The sequence below is a fragment of the Arachis duranensis genome, chromosome 6, assembly GCF_000817695.3.
Source record: "Arachis duranensis cultivar V14167 chromosome 6, aradu.V14167.gnm2.J7QH, whole genome shotgun sequence".
In the NCBI taxonomy this organism is placed as follows: domain Eukaryota; kingdom Viridiplantae; phylum Streptophyta; class Magnoliopsida; order Fabales; family Fabaceae; genus Arachis; species Arachis duranensis.
The window spans coordinates 23079524-23100759 of record NC_029777.3 but is presented as its reverse complement, the minus strand read 5'-3'; the positions used below and the strand labels follow the sequence as shown (position 1 = coordinate 23100759).

Below are 21236 nucleotides of genomic sequence, written 5' to 3'. Positions count from 1 at the left end.
AAAAATTGAGGGTGAAAGAATAGGAAATGGATATTGTCCCTTTTTTTTTAATAATGCTATTATTTTTAAATAAAACATATATACAATTATAATGTCAGAAGATCATATTTGGAGCGGTATTATCAAAAATAAAAGTGAAATTATCATTTTCCAAAGAATAATATGACAGTATATATGTATATAAGGATTTGCTCGGAAGTAAGAACTCAATGGTTAACTAATAACGAATAAAGTATTATTTTTATCTTAATATTTGGAATAAATTTTAAAATTATTTCAATTTTTAAATTATCTTATTTAAGTCTTTAATATTTTAAAATTATGTCAATTTATTTTGTCATTAGTAATTTGTTAAGAAAGTTAATGATGAAACAACATTAAAACAATTTTAAAATATTAAGCTATTAAGAACTTAAATAGGATAAAAATATTGAGGACAAAAATGATACACTATTACTCTTAGAAGAATGACTAAATTAAGTAAAATAAAAATAAATTTTAACAAAATAAATTGCATTATAAATTCAAAATATTTACTTATCATAAAATACTTGTAGAATAACTAATAGATAAATTTTTGGTGAAAGTTTAAATTATACACTTTTGTCTTTAATGTACCAAACTTTTTTTAATGTTTAATTCAAAAAAATTTTATTTAAATTTTAAAATAAATTTTAATTTTATCCTTTAATAATATTAATTTTTTATTCTACATAATTATTCAATTATTTTTTAACCATATCTAAATAAATTATTCTTAATTACTTTAGTTTCATTCTAAGTAATTTTTTTAAAATTTTACTTTTAAATATTTTTACTTAGAGTGATGCTACATGACTAGCAAATATTATCATTTTTGGTCGGCACTTAGTCAGCAATAATTAGCATTCGTATTTACAGGGTTTTTTTCACACAAAAATCATATAATTTATACCTATATTTATCAGAATTTGCACACATAAATCAATATAATTTGCACTCACATTTTTCAAAATTTGCACACATAAATTAATAAAATTTATTTATTAAAGACAATTTAATATTTTTGTTGGTCAAATGATGGTTAAAAATACTAAAAATTATTGTCTCCTAAGAATTTTAGTACATAAACCTATAAAAAGAGATAAAAAGATTATGATATGTATATAATAAAGTATAAATTATACATTTTCTTAATCTAGTGCACCAAATTTCTTTAATATTTTATTTAAGTAAACTTTATTTTTAATTTTGAAACAAATTCTAATTTTATCTAGTAGTAATATCAAATTTTTGCCGTAGATAAATTTTCAATTTTTCTTTAATTACATCTAAATAAATTACTCTCAATTATATTATTTTATTCTAATTAAATTTATTTTAATTAAGAAAAAAATTAAAAAATGAATTGAATAATTATCTATCGAAAAAAATTAAAATTATTGAAAAGAAAAAATTAAAATTTATTTTAAAAATAAAATTTAATTAAATTAAATTAAACATAAGATTTTTAGTATATTAAAGATAAAAAGGTATAATTTATATTTTATTGTAAATATACCATATTTTTTTGTTTTTTTGCAAGTTTATCTACTCGCCAATCTTCAAATATCAGTAAAAATTTTGAATTTCTAATGTAATTTGTTTTATTAAAATTTCTTATTATTTTATTTGATTTAATAATTCTTCTAAGAGTAATGTATTATTTTTGTCTCTAATATTTTCGTCCTATTTAATTTACTAACGTTTTAAAATTATTTCAATTTTGTTCCAGCTCAATTCAAATTAATTTATTTACTATTTATTATAAGGTAAAGTATAAATTTATTAAAATAATTTTTTCTTAATAGATAATAGATAACTTGATACATTTTTCATGTAACAAACAATTTTATTATAACATACTATAAATTCGAATAGTTTGACATGCAACACAACTATCCAATTTAAAAAGGATCAAGATCTTTTAAAGAAAAAAAAGTTAGAGATAGTAGAATTTTCATATAATAAAAATTATAAATTTAATGATGATTAGTCTCTAATTTTATCATTTTATTAATTTTTTTATAGATCTATATTCTTTTATAATTCTTTTTTTTATAATTTAAAAATTTTTCTATTATAGGTGTTTAAGATCCAAATTAATCTAGATATAAGACATATTTTGTTAAGTTTAAATTTGCTAATTTTATTGAGTGTTATTTTCGAATCGAGTTCTAATTATTTTTCCGGCTGTTTGCCCAGTTTCAATTTTTTTTATGATAATTTTATTATTTTAGTATATAAAATTTATAAATTTATTTCATATCACTTTTGGATTAGATTAAAATAGACCGTGACCTTTTTAGAAAAGACTAATTAAACTTGGTCCGGTCCGACCCATAAAACACCCTTATTTTCTATGATAAATTGAGATATTCCGTGTAGGTGATTTTCGGCGCATAGGCTAATATTCGTCGCAATGGTTTTTGGTATTGCTAATATTACATACTATGTGTTTTGGTAATACTATTGTTACGTACTTTAAATCTTAAAACATGGATGGACCTAAAGAAAGCCCAATTAAGAAAGAGGCCCACGGAAAAGGAACCTACATAAGCACCTCACTAACCCTAAACTCTTCTCCTGCCACAGCCAAAAACCCTAGTTTCAGTGTTTGTCCAAACTCAAAACTCAACTCCAATGGCGGCAGCAGCAGCTCGTCCCATCGTCACCGTTCAAGCCCTTGAGGGCGACATGGCCACCGACTCCGCCGCAACCGTACCACTTCCTGACGTCATGAAGGCCTCCATCCGCCCTGATATCGTCACCTTCGTCCACGACAACATCTCGAAGAACTCTCGCCAGCCCTACGCCGTCTCCCGTCGTGCCGGTCACCAGACCTCCGCCGAGTCCTGGGGAACTGGCCGTGCCGTCTCGCGTATCCCTCGTGTTCCTGGCGGTGGTACTCACCGTGCCGGTCAGGGAGCCTTCGGAAACATGTGTCGTGGCGGCCGCATGTTCGCTCCTACCAAGATCTGGCGCCGCTGGCACCGCAAGATCAACGTGAACCAGAAGAGGTTCGCCGTCGTGTCCGCCATCGCCGCCTCCGCGGTCCCCTCCTTGGTCCTTGCCCGCGGTCACCGGATCGAGTCCGTACCCGAGCTCCCTCTCGTCGTCAGCGACACCGTTGAAGGCGTCGAGAAAACGAAGGAGGCCCTCAAGGTTTTGAAGCAAATCGGAGCATTTCCCGACGCGGAGAAAGCCAAGGACAGCCACGGGATCCGCCCTGGGAAAGGGAAGATGAGGAACCGCCGCTATATTTCCCGCAAGGGACCTCTGATCGTGTACGGAACCGAAGGCGCTAAGGCCGTTAAGGCTTTCAGGAACATTCCCGGCGTGGAGGTCGCAAATGTGGAGAGGCTGAACCTTCTGAAGCTCGCTCCCGGTGGCCACCTCGGCAGGTTCGTGATTTGGACCAAGTCAGCGTTCGAGAAACTTGATTCGATCTATGGAACCTTCGAGAAGGCATCGGAGAAGAAGAACGGTTACGTTCTTCCAAGGTCAAAGATGGTGAATGCTGACCTGGCTAGGATTATTAACTCTGATGAGGTTCAGTCTGTTGTGAGGCCCATTAAGAAGGAGATTAGGAGGGCCACTCTCAAGAAGAACCCTCTCAAGAACTTGAATGTGATGCTAAGGTTGAATCCTTATGCTAAGGCTGCTAAGAGAATGGCGCTTCTCGCTGAGGCACAGCGTGTTAAGACTAAGAAGGAGAAGCTCGACAAGAAGCGCAGTACTGTTTCCAAGGTATGATTCGCTGTCTTATTCTTCATTGATATCCTTATTGCCATAGTGATATCGTTTTCAACTATTTTGGTGTAGGGTTTGATTGTATGATTAGTTGCACTGTAATGAGTTGGTAGTTATGCTGTGTTCTTTTAATTTGTGCTGCATTGTTTTTGAAACCTTGAATCGATATCTTGATGGTAGGATGTTTGATTTATAGGTTGATGATTTAAGAGTTGGCAATTGTTTAAACTGATACTTACTATGAATGTTTATTATTCCTCGGCAGGAGGATGCTTCTGCTATCAGAGCTGCGGGAAAGGCTTGGTACCAAACCATGGTTTCTGACTCTGATTATGCCGAATTTGACAACTTCTCCAAGTGGTTGGGAGTTTCACAGTGAACTTCATCGACTCCTATTTAGATTTTTCATTTGTTACTTTGCCTTGTTTTTGGATTGTATTTCTTTGCAGTTTTGATAAATCAATTATATTGTTGGAGAACTTTGCAGATTTGGTGGTTTTTGTTAGGTTCCCCGTCTCTATTTTCATCTGGATATGAAAACATGTTTGTCTTCACAAATGCTATAGTTTTATTATGGTGACTGTTACAACTTAGAATACTCCCTTGTTGTTTCGAGTTCTGAAACTCCATAATTTTTTTAAAAAAAATAACACCATAAAAACCCATTTTAACCCTATGTTGATTTGGCTTAACGGTACATGCATATTGATAAGATCATTAAACAATTAAAGCATTCTTGTAAAACTACAAACACATTAATAATAATTTCTAAAATATATTTCAAATAAACGGCAATTATGATTACTATCACGAATTTAACATATTTTATTGACATATAAGTTATTAAAGTTATTTAGTTAATCTAAATAGTTAATAATGTTAGATTTTATTTATTTGTTTAGTTGTTTATTTGAAATTATAATTTATCTCATACAACTTGTGTTTTATACTACCTTCTTTTGTTCATCTATAGTATGATAATTTTAAAAATCAACTATTAGCTGATACCATCGAGATAGTGTACTTTAATGGGTTTGAATATTGTGGAGACGTTGTTGGTTGCCTAAAGAAAGGGTGTATTCCCTTTAGCAGGTATGGAAGATATTAAGACAATGGAAGAATTAAGAGATGTTTTAGTTCTTTTATTTTGTAGGCCTTTAAATTAAGTTTATTGAAATTTGTTGGATTTTTTTATAAATAATTTATAATATATTTATTAGAGTAATACTTCAAATATGTTTCAAGGAATTCACGTTTAGACAGATTTGTCTCTAACAAAATTTAACTAAAATTTTGTTCCTGACCTTCTGAGCTATATACCAGATACGTCCCCACACCAGGTTGAGCTGGTCAGGTTTAAGGTTGACGTCCTACGTGGAGGTAACCTGGCTGACATGTCGGATTAAGAGTGATGCGTCACGTCGAGGACAGTTTGGTCCCTGTCCTTGCTGGACAAAACGATGTCGTGTTGGAGCATAAGAGAACAACGTCGTTTTTTAAGGGACAAATAGGTCTCCGCAATAGAGGGCAGTGCAGCTAAATGACGCCGTTTATATGGATAAAAGAAATACATTGCTTTTCGGTTGTTGCAGTCATATATCAAAACGGTGACTTAAATGATATTCAAAACATTGTAACTACACAAGTAATTTGATTCAATAACAACATAAATCAAATGAAACAAAACAAAGGTTTGTTTCCTTCAACATACACTAAAAGCAAACCAAACTAAACAAGAAGTCTGTTGTCTTAAATACAGAGAACACCAAAACAAACCAAACAAAGAGGTTCTATTTCCTCGAACATAACAAAATATGGTGTCTATAATAAGTTGCACACTGATTCTTAAAAGGGTCATTTCTTCTTAGATTGGTTCAATCTCGGTGTTGGATGAATTTAAACATTCCAGATGCTGTATGACTGGTGGTAGCTGCAGTTGTATCTGCACCGATGCTCCCCTATACCTGGCACCTCCTAATTGTTTGCTTTGGACGTCTGAACAGTTGCTGAGCCTAGAATTTACAAGATTGTTATTAGTATATTTCTTACAAATTTAAACATTCACATTAATCTAATTACAAGTAGCATACCTTGGGTTTGCTTGAGAAATTAGTTGTGGCTTGTGAGTGAGGATTTTTAGTTTGAGTCTCATGAGAGATAGGATTAGGAGGTTGCATGCCACCTTCTACATATCCTTCATTTTGTATGACCAATTATAAGGCAGTTAGTACCTAAAGAATAACTTATAAGACAACTAAGTCCCTATAGAATAACATTTATGGTGCAGATAGGTCCCGCATACAAGGGCAATGGTCTATACCACAATATTGTGCAAACTAAGACTCTGCAAATGAAAACTAATGCAATAGATGTTACCTGAGATAAAGGGCCTGATTGAGAAACAGCCATCTCATACTGTGTTTGGGCCTGCTTCTTCTTTCCTTTGCCTTTTGAAGATGATCCTTGCTGGGGTGCCGCTTTGTAAGTTTTGGAATTGTGACCAATTTCTCCACACTTGGAGCATATTACTCTGAAGGTCTTCTTGGCCTTTGTCCCATCAGGACCGTCTTCCACTGCATCAGGTCTCCTTCGATTCACAGGACGCCCAGTTGGTCTCTTAATTTGGATGCATCCATCTTCAGCCATTGATGGACATATCCCTCTGGTCTATCTCCTCTTCTGCCAATTGCAGCCATTGCATGCACACAAGAGATCCCTGGTGTCTCATGTAAATTGGAATTGTGATTAATATATGATGAATATATCAGAATGTTAAACCAAATAGTATGTTAAGCACACCATAAAAAATATCCTTTAAGTCAACCCAGAAAATTTCAATGGAGCACTAATTAAGAAATTAATCCAAGGAAAGTGTAACCATTACCTGTAAGTTGCCACATGTTACAAGAACATGTATTGTTTCCTAGATCCACCCCACTTTCTTCATGTGATATTGCACCTCAAAAATTTTTCTAACATCATCACCAGTCCATTGAGCAGTCCAGTATTTGCATTCTTTCATGATGTCATCCATCCTCTTTTGTTGCACTGGTGCCACTATGCCTGTATAGGTGCTCAAAACTATCTTATGCTGGGCCATCCTCCTCATGATGTAGCATCTCAACTCTTCCAGCATTGTCAAAATGGGTTTTCCTCTGTAGTGGACTATCTTGGCATTCAAGCACACATAAACCCCTTTTTACAAGCATCCAAGCACACATACAACTTGTCAAACAGTGGAAGGGACTGGGGAATTGGCTCCACTGCTAACAGAGCAGTTGAACTATGATTGCTTCTGTGTAGTTCTTGTAGGTAATCTCTAAGCTTTCCATATTGAGCCTTCTCATTACCAACATACTTCTCTCTTGCTATCTTCAAAACTCTGTACAACATCTTATCACTAATTATCACATTGTAATCAATTTTTATATGATCCCAAGCCTCTGCATGGGTTAGCCTTGGCTGACTTAGAAGTCTTTTTGACAACTTCTCCGCAACCCAATTTTGCTTCCAAACTCTCTACCACAAGTTTGCACGGGATTAAAGGTCTTAATCTGGTAGCCCCCGGACCAAGAGTTCTTAGCACAGTAAATAATCCAAGGACAGTCATTCTTCTCATGTTGTTCTTTATCACCTACTGCCTCAGACCCTGGCTTGTTAGCATTTTGATCTTGGTCATCCTGAACTCCATTTACAACAACATCAGCCACTGGTTCAGTGTTAGCTTCAGTAGAACTGGCTTCAACTGGAATATCATTAACTGCATTCTCCTCTTCGCCTCCATTTGATCCACCCTCTTTTGCCTTAGCTTCTCTCTTACCTCTTAGTCTTGCTTTGGCCTTATCCTTCTGTATCTCTTTTCCAGCCATAAACCCTCCATGAACACATGCTGCCCTCACCCGCCTCTTATCATTCTTGATGTAAAATATTCTTCTGCCTTCAGCTATAGTATAGTCTTTTAGAGTTTTTTTGAACTGGTCTAAAGTCTCAAACTCCATCCTCAATTGAAATTGAACTTCTCCAAATTCTGTATTTGGATCATATTGAGGCCAATTAAATCCTTCACCCCATCATCACTTGAGTCTGGAGGAGTCAAGAAGGCCTCTGACTCATACTCAAAATCAATATCTGACTCATCCCTTGGTTCCACTCCAATCTCCTCTGCAAAGGTTGAAGGCTTCCTAGGCTCAGTCCCATTACCCTCATGAGGCCCATTATTGTCATTTGGACTTGGTTCAACACTATCAGGCCCAACTGCCCTTGGCCAACTATCACCCTTCTTCCTTACTTCAGACCTACTTCCATCACTTACAGCACATCCATCTTTCTTATACCCTACTTTTTTACCTTGGGTCTTAGCCTTGGAACCTCTGATAACATTGACATTTGGCTTTGAAGCTTTCATTGTAGTTTTTTTCTTTCCTTTATCACATTTTCTCCCTTTCATTCCACTATTTTTTTGAACACTCCTCATCTTCACTAGAATCAGAAAAACCATAGCCTGAGGGTGGGGGCTTATATGGCTCATCTGTAGATTCATACCCATCCTTATCACTAGATCTACTCTCAATGTCTGCATCATTGTCCAACCCAACATCCTCAATAACTACCTCCGAGCACCCTCATCAGAATCAGATAATATCTCCTCCACCCCTTCCAGTACTGGATGGTCAAAATATATGTAAAATTCATCTGTATCCTCATTCTGTATCTTATTCTTCTGTAAGGCTCTGATTTCTTTATCTCCATGAATAGGGTGTAGACCAGACTTCAGAGTTTCAGATGTGGGATCATACCAGTACATAGCTTTATAATCATGGTATCCCAAGTCCAGAAAAAGTTTCTTCAAGTCAAAGAAGCAAATGAGGTCAACATCTATTAGGGAAAACCTTTTCACCTACCCATTAATGTACACCAAGACACCTTTGTTATCTCGAACAAAGCTTCCACCATGATGAAACACTAGGATCACATCTTCTAACATCTAAATGCCAACAGATAAACAAGTACAACTCATTTCCTATTATATCCAATATCGCCAATCACTACAACTATCTACGACAATGCATGCAACCAAAATAAGAAATTCAACAACATTCAAGTAAAAAAAAATGTTTCACTGACCTTGATCAGTTGGGTGTTGAACCAACTGCCTTCACAACCACTTTCATGATCAATGTCACCAACGAGTATGGACAGAGTAATGAGTCTGCACAATGTTGATGGAGGTATGGAAGGATTTCCTTCGTAAAATCTAGCAGAGCTAATGGGGTATGGAGTAATTTCAATTGAATATGAAGAGACTTGTATATCAAATTGGCCCCCCAAATAAAACGGCGTCGTTTCACCTATTTGTCCCTTAAAAAACGACGTCGTTCTCGTGTGTACCAACACGACGTCGTTTTGTCCAGCAAGGACAGGGACCAAACTGTCCTCGACACGATGCGTCACTCTTAACCCGACACGTCAGTCAGGTTACTTCCACGTAGGATGTCAACCTTAGACCTGACCGGCTCAACCTGGTGTGGGGACGTATCTGGTGTATAGCTAAGAAGGTCAGGGACAAAATTTTAGTTAAATTTTGTTGAGGACAAATCTGTCTAAATGTGAATTTCTTGGGGAGCTATTTGGGGTATTACTCTATTTATTATTTTTCATTTTTTATATATTTTGTTTACATTGTAAACGAATTAAAATTATTTATATTTTTTTTACTGTATAAACGAGATATATAAAAATTAAAAAAGTATATAACGAGATATATGTATAATTACAAAAAAAATTACGATTAAAATAATAGATATAGTATGATTTAGATCTATTTATGAAATAAAAAATGATACAATTTATTAATATTTAGATAAAATAGATAAAATTAGATAAATTTACAAGTAAAATTTAATTTAATCTAATTTGATAAAAAAATCTGTATAAAAAGTAGATATAATTTATTAATATTTATATCAAATTAGATCAATTTATAAATAAAATTTAGATATAATATAATTTAAATTAAACAAAATAAAATTTAGAAATAAATTGGTACCTTGCGTTCACCACCTCATTTCTAGAAAATATAACTCCAAGTAGTTTCTTGAGAGAAGTCAATAATAACTACTTTTTCACTCACAAATAGTTTTTATCCCACGTTATAATATAGAGTATATACTCATTTTGGTCCTCAAAGAATTTTAGATTGGACACTTTAATCCCCAACTAAAATTAATTACTCGATTTGTGCCTAACAATTAATTCCATCAGTCACTTAGGTCATTTACTCCGTTAACTCTAACGGAGGACAAAATAGTCGCTGATAACTCTAACAGAGGACAAAATGCTCCTTGACAACTCTAACAAGGGACAAAATGATCCCTGACCCCTTTATTCGAAAACGACACTGTCTTCCCCAATTTTTATCATATTTCGCATAACTCTAACATTCATTCTCTCCTTCTTCACCTTCACAGTCTTCTTTTCCATAATTTCCTTCCTCCTCTTTAGCTCAAAGATTAAGCCATGGTGTAATTGTCACACATGTCGCACTTACCTCAACATGTCATGGACCACACACTTTCTAAATCTTTGTAACTGGTACATCCACCTCCTCTTCACTTCACCCATCAAAAGCATCCACTTCCACGTCTTCGATAACATCACCTTCAACCCCGACACGTCCACGACATTCTCAAGACTAAGTTCCACAACTACTACAAAAGCACGCCTTTCTGCACTCTCCGGCAAGCAATATAGATTGTTAGACATTAGGACATCATGAGAAGATTCTCCTTCGACATCATATGCAAATTCTCATTTGAAATAGACACCGAGTGCTTCATTCCTTCTTTTCCAGAGTCCAAGTTGGCAGACAGCTTCGATCTCGCATCCAAGCTATCAGTACAACGAGCAATGTCGTCGTTGCCGCTCATATGGAAACTGAAGCGATTACTGAACATTGGTTCGGAGAAGAAGTTGAAGGAAGCGATCGAAGTGGTGGACAATGTGGTCATGGAGATGATAGGACAGAGGAGGAGGGAGATGGCAACGACGGCGACGGGTCTTAACAAATTAGACTTGCTGTCTAGATTCATGGGATGCATCGAAGACGATAACTAGTTGAGAGATATTGGCATTAGTTTCCTGAGTATGAATTGGTTGAGAACAAGTTGAGAATGTTTTTTCTTGTGAATATTAAATTTATAGAGTATGCATTGTGTAGTTTGAAGTTACAGTGTTAAACTGCTAGTATTATGCGAGATATGATGGAAATTTGGAGAGAATAGTGTCGTTTCCGAACAGAGAAAATCAGGGACCATTTTGTCCCCTGTTAGAGTTGTCAGGGGCTATTTTGTCCTCCGTTAGCGTTAATGGAGTAAAGAACCTAAGTGACTGATGGAATTAATTATTAGAAACCAATCGAATAATTAATTTTAATTGGGGACTAAAATGTCCAATCTAAAATTTGTTGAGAACTAAAATAGGTATATACTTTATAATATATTTTATATATTTAAATAGTTAACTTTTTTTTTGAACAAAATTAGATAAACGATTAATTATCCATTTATCTCTCTTATTTTGAAATAGTCCATTATAATTTTTGCACATTTAGTCGTACCTAAAGCACTGAAATGTCATTCTACCAGAAGAGACGAAGAATACGAAAGTCAATGAAAGAACATTCAAATTATATATATATATATATATATATATGGCGCGTACTAATGTGTAGAAACTAATTTGTTTCGACGCAACGCCATGCGTTTTTACCTTTGAACTTTGGGTAACAGAGTAATTTTACCATAGATCCTGCGCTGTACGGATCACTTGAAGTTGGATTTAACGCTAATAGAAAATGCTTAAAGGTAAGGGGCCTAAAAGTAACCGTACTTGTCATTAGGTTGATTGTTTTCGTTTTGGACGCAGGTTAAGATCCACAAGTGGACTCCCGACCCAAAAAAGAGATCCGTCCATTGACTCGGTTTTCCAATTGGACCTCACTGTTGGACCTATTTCAGACGGTAGCGGCCAGTTTTGGAAGTCTTTGGGCAAAAACTGAAAACCCTAGTCTAGCCTAAACGTCTCCTTCATCTCATCACTTTTTCACCGAACTAATGAAGCTTCGAGCTCTTTCTTTTCTAGCACTGTGGCTTTGGTTGTAATGATCTAACTTTTAACACGTACTAAATATAAAGTATTACTGATTTATTTTTTTTGTTATCTATTTAATATTGAGTCTTTACAACGTTAATATGTTCCAATTTTAAGAAAAAGCTAATGAATTTTTGTTTTTATCCATTAAAAATCGTTCAACAAAGACTTTTAATGAAAAATAATCACATAATTACTAGTAATACATATGGAGGTAAATATATATAAGTTACTAATATAAATGATATTAGTAACTTGGTGGTCGCAAGGATATAAAATCCATAATGAAGCATTAGCGAAACTAAGTCCACCGAAAAGTACATGTATTTACTTATATTGGCAGATATCAAACTCGATAATAATATTATTATCTAAACTCTATTTTAATTATAGCATATAAAATAAAATAATAATGTAATAATAATATCATATTATTATTTATTTTATCTCAAGATTCGAAATCGATTCATTAAACTAAAACTAGTCACTAAAAAACAAGATTTCGAAAAACACCATTTTGGTATAAAAAATTGTTACATTGGGGGACTGGCACTGAAGCTCTCCTGTCTTTTATCTCTCTCATTGTCTCGATCTTGTTGTCGTTCTCTGTTCCCTCACTGTGACGCACCCAATAGAGCACCTTCTGTGCGATCCTTGTTCTCTGTCCTGTCATGTCTGGAAGTCACACGCGTGCTTCCTTACGGTCGTCGTCACGGGCAACAGAGGTAAAAAGTCTCAGGAGTGGTCGTCGTTATCGTCTTCTTCATTCGAGCCTTGCCATCAGTTTCCTCTTCCTTGTCAGCTTCGTTCGCACGACCAAAAGGTTGAACCCAATTTGGTGAGTTTCAACGAATTTTTCTGCTCTTTTTATTTCAATTTTGTTGCTTTAATTCATCATTGTAGTTTGATTTTGTTCCTTGATGTTGAATTTACTGCTGAAATTTGTTGGTGAAAGTTGAATTTGAGTATGTTACTGATTGAATATTGAATTTGTTGGTCCTGTTGAATAATGATTTTGTTTTTTTAGTTGAAAATCATCATTGAGTTGAATATTTCTGATTATGATAACTGAATGTTGAATTCATTGTTGTTTTCCTAAAATAATCACTTGGTTTAAATTAGTTTGTTTATGAAAATCACTGAGTTGAGTTTGTTACTTATTGAATCTTGAATTTCTTGCTAGGTTACTAAATAATTACTTAGTTTTTTCCCTGAAAATCATTACCTAACTGAACCTTTAATTTGTTATTGTGTTGTTGAAATAATAAGTTGGCTTAAATTTCTTTTTTGTTGGAAATTATGACTGAGTTGAGTTTATTACTGATTGAACCTTAAATTTGTTGTTGTCTTGATGAATAATGACTTAGTTAATTTTTGTTGTTGCTGAAAATGAACACCGAGATGAATGTTACTAATTATCATGACTAAACCTTGAATTTGTTGCTCTCTTACTGAAATAATGACTTGGCTTAAATTTGGTTGTTGCTAAAACTCATGTCTGAGTTGAATTTTACTAACTATGGTAACTGAACCTTGAATTTGTTGTTGTTTTTCTGAAATAATAACTTGGCTTAAATTTGTTTGTTGCTTAAAATCATCACTGAAGTTTTGTTTGTTCATGATTGAACCTTGAATTTGTATGAACACTTGCTGAAATAGTGACTTGGCTTAAATTTATTTGTTGCTAAAATTCATGACTGATTTGAATGTTATTGATTATGGTAACTGAACCTTGAATTTCTCTTGCTGAAATAATTAGTTGGCTTAAATTTATTTGTTGCTGAAAATTATCACTGAATTGAGTTCGTTGTCTATTGAACTTTGAATTTATTGCTGTCTTGCTTAATAATCATGTGAATAAATTATTTTTGTTGTTGAAAATCATCACTGAGTTAAGTTTGTTACTGATTATCATGATTGAACTCTGAATTTGTTTTTGTCTTGCTAAAAATAATCACTTGCCTTAAATTTGTTTGTTGTTGGAAAATAATCACTTGCCTTAAATTCGTGTTCAAAGGCGAAGGTTGACAAGGTATGTGATGAGACTTTTCAAAGAAATATAGGAGATATTTTACTTTTGTTTCGTAACGTGTTGAGAGACTTTTTTTTATTTTGTCTCCTAAGTGACAGAAACAGAAGTGACACCCAAATGTATCCTGGTTCAGCTACTTAATGCAATGTAACCTATATTTAGTCTCTATCACAACAGTGATAAAATTTCACTATCTTTAAACAGATTACAATCACCAATTCTTCCCTGGAATCTACCCAATCCTATCTGGGACAAATCCAGATTCTTACCCAATCTAAATTTGACTAGACCTCAATCTAGCTTTCAACTGCACAGTGCTAACCCAACTTGTAAGGAAATCTCCACAGGATCATCAAATAAAATAGAAAGATGTATAAAGAACTTCTGAGACATCTTATGACTTTTACCCACAATTTAAATCACTGCCTTTTACCTCTCATTAGATTTTTCTTACAAACCTCACTATGTTTGTCTTTTTCAATGAGACTCAGACAGACTAAAATGACGAAAAGAAAATACTAAAACAACACCATGAAGGAAAAGAACTCAAGAGCTTAGGGAGCTATGAGAAATGAACTCTTTACTTTTCACTTACTCTCCTTGTCTTCAACTCTTGGCCATTAACCCTTAATATAGAAGAGTGAAGCTTCCAAGGTTGAATCATGTTCAACCCCAATGCTGTCTTCTTCTCCATCCTCAAAGACTTGCAGCGGCTTCAACAGAGAAGAGAGAAAAATCCGAAGTTGTTGCATGCAACTTATCCATTCTCTCTCATCCTTTTTCTTCATGCTTCTTCAATATTGACCATAGATCCTTGCTTTGGCTCCAAGTTTTGATTTTGAGCGTTGATGAGTGATAAACCACTATTTTATGGTTTATAATGTGTTTAATTGTGTGGTTTTATCACGATCTTTACCCACTTATTCATATAATTAGCATGCATTTATATTTCCTTCCCAAAATTATTACATGATTGAAAACTTACTTCCTAGAGAATTTCAATTAGATATTTTAATTCTCCTTTATTCTATTTGATGTCGTGATCTGTATGTTAAGTGTTTCAGACTTTTTAGGGCATGAATGAGTTGGAGATTGGAAAGAAAGCATGCAAAAATGGAAGGAACACAAAGAATTGAGGAGATAACCAGCGAGAAGTCACGCGGTCGCATGGCTGACGCGACCGCGCGAGATAGAAGAAATAACAGTGACGCGCTCGCGTGCCTGACGCAACCGCGCAGATTGGAAGCTGCATGAACGACGCGAATGCGTGGACGATGTGCACGCGTGGTATGAGAAACACCGAGTGACGCGAACGCGTGGATGACGCGGCTGCGTGACGTGCGCGATCTGCAGAATTTCAGAAGTCGCTGGCAGAGTTTCTGGACTGGATTTCAACCCAGTTTTTGGCCTAGAAACACATATTAGAGCTAGGGAACATGCAGAGACAGGGAACAACATTCATTCCGCATAATTTTTAGTTTTTAGATCTGAACTTACTCCTCCCCTAGGTTTACTCACGTGAACATTCATAGTTAGGATTTTGAAGGTTTTGGCTTTAGCTTTTGAGAAGAGTCTACCTCCGGTACCAGTTACTATAGTCTGTTATTCACTTTTCGTTTATTCTTCCATATTTTTAATTCCCCTATAGTTGACTTTGGATTATTTTCATGAGTTATTAATATAGACTATTTTTTATTTTCAATTAATCCCTTTCATTATTATTCATCATGTCTTCTTTTATTTTTCCCATTAATTCTGTGAAGTTTATAATTATGATGAGTGAGTAGTTCCATAACTTGATTGGGAGATGATTGAAAGGAACCCTTGAGTTGAATCACTCAAGAGAGAAATTATAATTGGGTTATTTGTTGGATCACCCTCTAATCATTGACACTAGTCCTTCCCAAGAGAGAGGACTAGGACTTGTGACTAGAAACAGCTTCCAACTTGCTTGACTTTCCTTTACCTAGTAAGGGATAACTAAGTAGAGCAACTTCCAATTATTAATTAATCTTGAGAGTACTTCAACAAGAATAGAGTTTCCAACTAATCTACTCCCAATCAAGGTTTTTATTTAAGATTAATTAAATTCTCTAATTTAATTTCCTGTTATCAACTCAACCATTTTTGAAAACATCTGAGTGATAAAATAGCATATTTCTCTACAACTCGTTGGGAGATGACATGGGATTCATACTCCTAGTATTTTAATTTCAATATTGTGACAACCCTTTTAAATTGATAAACGAATTTTCGGCTGGTTAAGGACTGTACTTGCAATGTATTTCTATTAATAAATTCTTAACTCGCCAATTTTTGCCACGTCAATTTTGGCGCCATTACCGAGGAGTTGCAACTGTGTGCTAATTTATTGATTGGCATGTATTTAATTGCAATTTTTCTTTTTATTTTGTCACTATGAGCTGTATGTTTCTTTCGTTAAATGACGCGTTCACTTCCTGATCCAAGCTTGCCAGTATTTGACCCTGAGATTAAAAGAACTCTTTCACGTATAAGGCAAGCTCGGCGTCGGCGAGTCCTCTCTGAGGACGAACCTGAAACGTCATCTAAGGAAGAAACAAGCTCCCTCTCTACTGATCCAGTTGATTTACGTGCAGGTGACATGGCAGCACCTAGGAGAGTCACCATCCAGGAGGAAGGAGCCCCTGATTTTACACTACAACCATTCCAGGCACACCACCCAGCAGTGGCTGTGGATTTCAAAATAAAGTCTTCACTACTCAACTTGATGCCCAAGTTTCATGGCTTACCTGCTCAAGAGCCTATCAAACACCTTAGGGATTTTCAGACTGCTTGTTCTACTGTTAAGCGTGATGACACTGATGAAATCTCCATTCTATTAAAAGCCTTCCCATTCTCTCTTGAGGGAAAGGCAAGAGAGTGGTACTACACTCAACCCAGAATGACTGTTTCCAACTGGGATACGCTTAGAAGAGAATTTTTGGAAAAATTCTTCCCAGCTAAGGTTGCCGATAAACTGAGGAAAGACATGTCCATGATCGTTCAGGATGAATCTGAAACTCTCTATGAATACTTGGAATGCTTCAATAATCTTCTAGAAGCATGTCCACACCATATGATTGACAAGATAGTGTTACTCGGCTACTTTACACAGGGCATGAAATCTGAAGATAGGGCCACATTGGAAGGTGCTAGCAATAGATCTATGAAAAAGTACAAGACTACAGAAGAAGCATGGCAATTGATCAGTAACTTAGCTGAATCTACCAGGAATCACAGGCAGAAACAAGGTCGGTCAAGAGCTGTTGCAGAGGTATCCACTAGCAAAGAGACTGCTGCTATAGCTCAGAGCTTATGTGAAATGACTAACTTACTGAAGCAGATGCAGCTAAGTCAACAACAGCCTCAGCAAGTTCAGCCTTCTCCACCACAGCACAACCAACAGTTGGTTCCACAAAGAGTATGTGAAATCTGTGCAGATTACAGTCATTACACTGATGAATGTCTGCAACTTCAACCGGAAGACCACACTGTAGCAGCCACACCGCCCCAATCAAGGGTACAATCAAAGTGGCAGCTATAACCATGGATGGCAGGATAACTCTAACCAAGGTTGGAGAGATAATCCTAACCAGAGTTGGAGGGACAATCATAACAGAGGAGGCAGAGATAACAATGGAAATCAGAGGTGGAATAACAATAACAACTTCAGGCAGCAAAATCAGAATCAGGCCTATAGAGCACCTCATCTAAGATAGCCTCAAGCATCTCAGCAGACCTCTCATATCACTTATCCCTCTTCATCTCCTAATGATGAGTTACTACAATCTATTGATCGAAGACAACAGGCCATGGAAAACAACTTTACTGCTACTCTGAATGGTCTGACTTCTACTTTGCAAGCCATTGTCTCACAAATTGGATCAATGAACAACTCCAACAACTAATCCTCAAGCTCTGGTGGACTCCCTTCTCAACCATTACCCAATCCAAAGGGTAGCATTAATGCCATCACCCTAAGGTCTGGAACCACATTGCAAGAGAGAAATTAGGAAGAGCCAAACCCACCTGAACACACCTCAGCTGAAGAGGTAGTGGAATTAGAAGATGTTGAGGAAGAAAAGGATATACAGGACATGGCTGAGGAAGAAGACGCTAAATCACAGGAAGAAGCACCAAAGGGCGCAGGCACTGTAGAAAATGCCAGTCCTATTCCATTTCCACAACTTGCAAGGAAGCCCAGGAAGTAGTTGGAACCTGATCCTAAAATGGTAGAAATATTCAAAAAGGTTGAGGTAACTGTTCCCCTTTTTGATGTTATTCAACAGGTACCTAAATATGCAAAGTTTCTAAAGGATTTATGCATACAATAAGATAGGATTAATGAATTAGAAACTATTCCTTTAGTTAGTTCTATATCTGCTTTAATGGGAAATATACCTGAAAAATGTAGTGACCCAGGTCCATGCATGGTTAACTGTACCATTGGAGGTGTGATATTTTCTGACTGCATGTGTGATTTAGGAGCATGTGTTAGTATAATGCCTTTATTTGTATATGACGTTTTGAGGCTCCCTCCCTTAAAAAGGTCGGCAGCTCATTTTGTGTTAGCAGATAAAAGTATTGTTACAGTGGCTGGAGTTGCTGAGGATGTATTAGTGGGTATTAAAGGTCTCACTTTCCCCATTGATTTTTACATCCTGGAGATGCCCCAAAATGACTCAGAGAAACCATCATCAATCTTACTCAGAAGACCTTTCTTGAAGACCTCGAATTTCAAATTAGATGCTTTTGCAGGAACACACTCTTTTGAAATAGACGGCCGAGTAGTAAGCTTCAATCTGAATGGAGTTATGAAGTATCCTCCAGAAGATCATTCTATCTTCCAGTGTGACATCATAGATGAGACCATAGCTAAAGTTCACCAGGAGGAGTTTGAAAAGAAGTACATAGGACAAGGTCTGAGTGTGGGGAATTCTGAGGACAATGAAAGTAATCTACCACTGCCACCAGCTCTAGACAATCCAGAGCCTGACCATGAACAGAAGTTAGAATTGAAACTCCTCCCTCCACACCTCAAATATGCTTACCTCGACGACAAGCAAAAGTTTCCAGTTATCATTGCACGGTACCTCACTTCTCAACAGGAAGAGCAGTTACTTAGTGTGCTAAGGAGACACAAGAAAGCAATTAGGTGGAGTTTGGCAGACATAGTAGGCATCGACCCTCAAGTTTGTGAGCACAGAATATTTTTAGAAGAAGGAGCAAGACCCGTTCATCAACCCCAAAGAAGACTGAACCCCACTATCTTAGAGGTTGTCAAGAAGGAAGTGACCAGCCTATTGGAGGCAGATATCATCTATCCTATTTCAGACAGCGAATGGGTGAGCCCGGTACAAGTGGTGCCCAAGAAGTCTGGAGTCACTACAGTGAAGAATGAGCATGGAGAGCTCATAGCTACCAGAGTACAGAACGCTTGGAGGGTCTACATTGATTATAGGCGTCTCAACCAAGCCACTCGTAAGGATCACTACCCTCTTCCATTCATTGATCAAATGCTGGATCTCCTGTCAGGTAAATCACATTATTGCTTTTTAGATGATTACACAGGCTACCTCCAGATTCATATAGCCCCTAAAGATCAGGAAAAGACTACTTTTACATGTCCTTTTGGGACTTATGCCTATAAGAAAATGCCCTTTGGCTTGTGCAATGCACCGGCTACTTTTCAAAAGTGCATGCTGAGTCTTTTCTCTGACCTTCTTGAGGACTGTATGGAGGTTTTTATGGATGATTTTAGCATTTATGGTGATTCCTTTAGCCTTTGCTTGGATAATCTATCTAGAGTATTAGATAGATGTGTTCGTACAAACCTTGTATTAAATTTTGAAAAATATCATTTTATGGTGAAACGAGGTATTGTGCTAGGACATGTTGTATCTAATACTGGCATTTCTGTAGATCCAGCCAAGGTGCATATTATTTCTAGTTTACCTTACCCCTCCTCTGTGAGGGAAGTCCGTTCGTTCCTTGGCCATGCAGATTTTTACAGGAGATTCATTAAGGACTTTAGTAAGGTAGCACTTCCCTTATCCAGACTACTGCAGAAGGATATCGAGTTCGAGTTCAGCGACGATTGCAAACAAGCATTTGATAAGCTAAAAACCGCCCTGACTCAAGCTCCAATTGTGAGAGGACCTGACTTGAGCCAGCCAGTCGAAATCATGTACGATGCTTCCAACTATTTTATGGTTTATAATGTGTTTAATTGTGTGGTTTTATCATGATCTTTACCCACTTATTCATATAATTAGCATGCATTTATATTTCCTTCCCAAAATTATTACATGATTGAAACTTACTTCTTAGAGACTTTTAATTAGATATTTTAATTCTCCTTTATTCCATTCGATGTCGTGATCTGTATGTTAAGTGTTTCAGGCTTTTTAGGGCATGAATGAGTTGGAGATTGGAAAGGAAGCATGCAAAAATGGAAGGAACACAAAGAATTGAGGAGATAACCAGCGAGAAGTCACGCAGTCGCATGGCTGACGCGACCGCGCGAGATAGAAGAAATAACAGCGACGCGCTCGCGTGCCTGACGCAACCACGCGGATTGGAAGCTGCATGAACGATGCGAATGCGTGGACGACGCGCACGCGTGGTATGAGAAACGCCGAGTGACGCGAACGCGTGGATGACGCGGCTGCGTGACGTGCGCGATCTGGAGAATTTCAGAAGTCGCTGGCAGAGTTTCTGGGCTGGATTTCAACCCAGTTTTCGGCCCAGAAACACATATTAGAGCCAGGGAACATGCAGAGACAGGGAACAACATTCATTCCGCATAATTTTTAGTTTTTGGATCTAAACTTACTCCTCCCCTAGGTTTACTCACGTGAACATTCATAGTTAGGATTTTGAAGGTTTTGGCTTTAGCTTTTGAGAAGAGTCTACCTTCGGTACCAGTTACTATAGTCTGTTATTCACTTTTCATTTATTCTTCCATATTTTTAATTCCCCTATAGTTGACTTTGGATTATTTTCATGAGTTATTAATATAGACTATTTTTTATTTTCAATTAATCCCTTTCATCATTATTCATCATGTCTTCTTTTATTTTCCCCATTAATTCTGTGAAGTTTATAATTATGATGAGTGAGTTGTTCCATAACTTGATTGGGAGATGATTGAAAGGAACCCTTGAGTTGAATCACTCAAGACAGAAATTATAATTGGGTTATTTGTTGGATCACCCTCTAATCATTGACACTAGTCCTTCCCAAGAGAGAGGACTAGGACTTG

The 21236-nt window shown here is 36.1% G+C and overlaps 1 protein-coding gene across 1 annotated transcript; it reads left to right on the top strand.

Annotated features, from left to right (window-relative positions):
- The first annotated feature begins 2590 nt into the window (after nucleotides 1-2590).
- Nucleotides 2591-4329, top strand: LOC107493419 (60S ribosomal protein L4). Its single transcript, XM_016114521.2, has 2 exons — nucleotides 2591-3768; nucleotides 4037-4329. Exons 1-2 carry the CDS (start codon nucleotides 2662-2664, stop codon nucleotides 4148-4150), a joined length of 1221 nt encoding a protein of 406 aa, XP_015970007.1. The 5' UTR covers nucleotides 2591-2661; the 3' UTR covers nucleotides 4151-4329.
- Nucleotides 4330-21236: the final 16907 nt, after the last annotated feature.